General features: G+C 43.7%; 1 protein-coding gene across 1 annotated transcript in view; it reads left to right on the top strand.

The window, feature by feature from the left end:
- Positions 1–1,758, top strand: part of NR2F1 (nuclear receptor subfamily 2, group F, member 1) — a 13,275-nt gene that overhangs the window by 617 nt on the left and 10,900 nt on the right. The window contains exon 3 of the mRNA XM_004678137.2: positions 1,664–1,743. Within this exon, the coding sequence (XP_004678194.2) occupies positions 1,664–1,743 (80 nt within the window). The remainder of the gene's footprint in view (positions 1–1,663; positions 1,744–1,758) is intronic.

The following is a 1,758-nucleotide window of genomic DNA, read 5'->3' as shown; positions in this document are numbered from 1 at the left end:
CCCATCTCCGGTCACCTTCCTTTCTCATCTGCTGCTCCTTCCTCTTTTCTTGGGACACTGACTTGGCGACACTAACCACCCCTCACCGACAATAATGAGAGCTTACTACTATTTTATTAATAATTATCGAAGTGTTGTTTAGAGTTTGGAGCAGCCCGCAGATATCACGGGGGCGGGGCGGAGGGGGGAGGGCAAAAATCAGATCGATTGGAAAGTTTATTCTTAAAATCATCTTTGGGATAAATAGGAGCTGTTGATTAGCTTTGATTTTATGGCAATAGCTTCAAATTCCAGGAGTGTATTTTGTCGTGGTTAAACCTTTAAAACCAAGATATACTTTGGACCAAAAAAAAAAAAACAAACAATTTCCTACATTTCCTACTTTGTTTCTTAAAAGATTATAAAATAAACAGAATTTCACACTTGGAGTATACTTATATGTTGAAGAAGAAAACAATCCAAACCCCGTTTATTTCATGAATCTTTAAAACGGCTAGTTTCCCATTAAAAATTTTCCTAACATTTTCAATGACACTTCACGCTCATAAGAGCTAATTTTTAAAACTTTTCAGAAGAAATGAAAATAATTTCTTTCTAATAGTCTTTTCACCCTTTGCAAGACATTCTCCCTCTCGCCGTCCCTTCCCCCTCTGGTGTTCGTGTGTGTGCATGCGTCTGTGTGTGTGTGTGTGTGTGTGTGTGTGTGTGTGTGACCATAGACGACCCATACTAATCAGGTCTCAGAGTAAATAGCAGCGAAGGGCGATCTCAATGTAAATTGCGCTTGTCAGAAGCACACCCCCCTCCCTTACTTTCTCTCCTCCTCCCCTCGCCAACCCCGTCCGTAGGTAGCTGAGAGGGAGGGGAAAAAGAGAAAGAAAGAAAAAGAGGAGGGGGGAGGGGCTTTCCAACCAATGGCGTGCAGGAGGCTTGGCTAACCTTAGCCTCCCATTTTCTCTCCCCCCCATTCAGGGCTCTGACCAGTCAGTCGCCTTTGATTATCAGTTGCCAGCAGCCCTTCTCTTGGCTCCTTGACACGAGCTCCATATAAGGCAGCGATCTCCATAGAAACGTGTCAGTTTCAATAGTAGTGTCAAAGTTCACTATATACAGACATTCGCGCAGATCCCCCTTTCGGAAACATTGCTCTGCGAGTCCTCCCGTTTAAACGCATTCAATTTTTGGGTCTCTCTCTCTCCCTCTCTCTCTCCCTCTCTCTCTCTCTTGCTCTCTTGCTCTCGCTCGCTCTCTCTCTTCCTCCCTCCCTCCGCGTGTCTCTCTCTCTCTCCTCTCTCTCTCACTCTCTTTCTCTCTCTTTCTCACTGGCTCTCTTCTCTCCCCCTCTCTCCCCTTTCTCTTTTCTTACATATTCTATTAGTTGTTGCCCCGAATTCTTCTTCTTTCTCTCCTTTTTCTCCCTCCTCCTTGTCTCCTTTACTCCATTCCTGCAGAAGAGAGGGCTAAACTTAAAAAAAAAAAAGGGGGGGGTGGGGGAGGAGGAGGCACCCCTTCGTATTCTTCTTATCGTTATTTTATACATATATGATTTTTTTTTGGAGGGAGGGTGTTGGTTCTCGGCTGAAGAGCACTTATTTAAAATACTAAAAAAAGAACATTTTTGGGCGATCTCCAGGGTTTTTTTAACTAGCTCTGTGTGTTATAGCAGAAGAAGCAGAAGAAGGAGCAAGAAAGAGGAAAAGAAGAGGATTATTTATTCGACCTACTTTGGATGTCTCTCTCGCGGTTTTTTGTGTGTGT

Source organism: Condylura cristata, unplaced genomic scaffold (genome assembly GCF_000260355.1).
Source record: "Condylura cristata isolate star-nosed mole 26May11 unplaced genomic scaffold, ConCri1.0 scaffold00007, whole genome shotgun sequence".
Lineage (NCBI taxonomy): Eukaryota > Metazoa > Chordata > Mammalia > Eulipotyphla > Talpidae > Condylura > Condylura cristata.
Note: the sequence above shows the minus strand (reverse complement) of the source record. Positions and strands in the feature narration are given on the sequence as shown.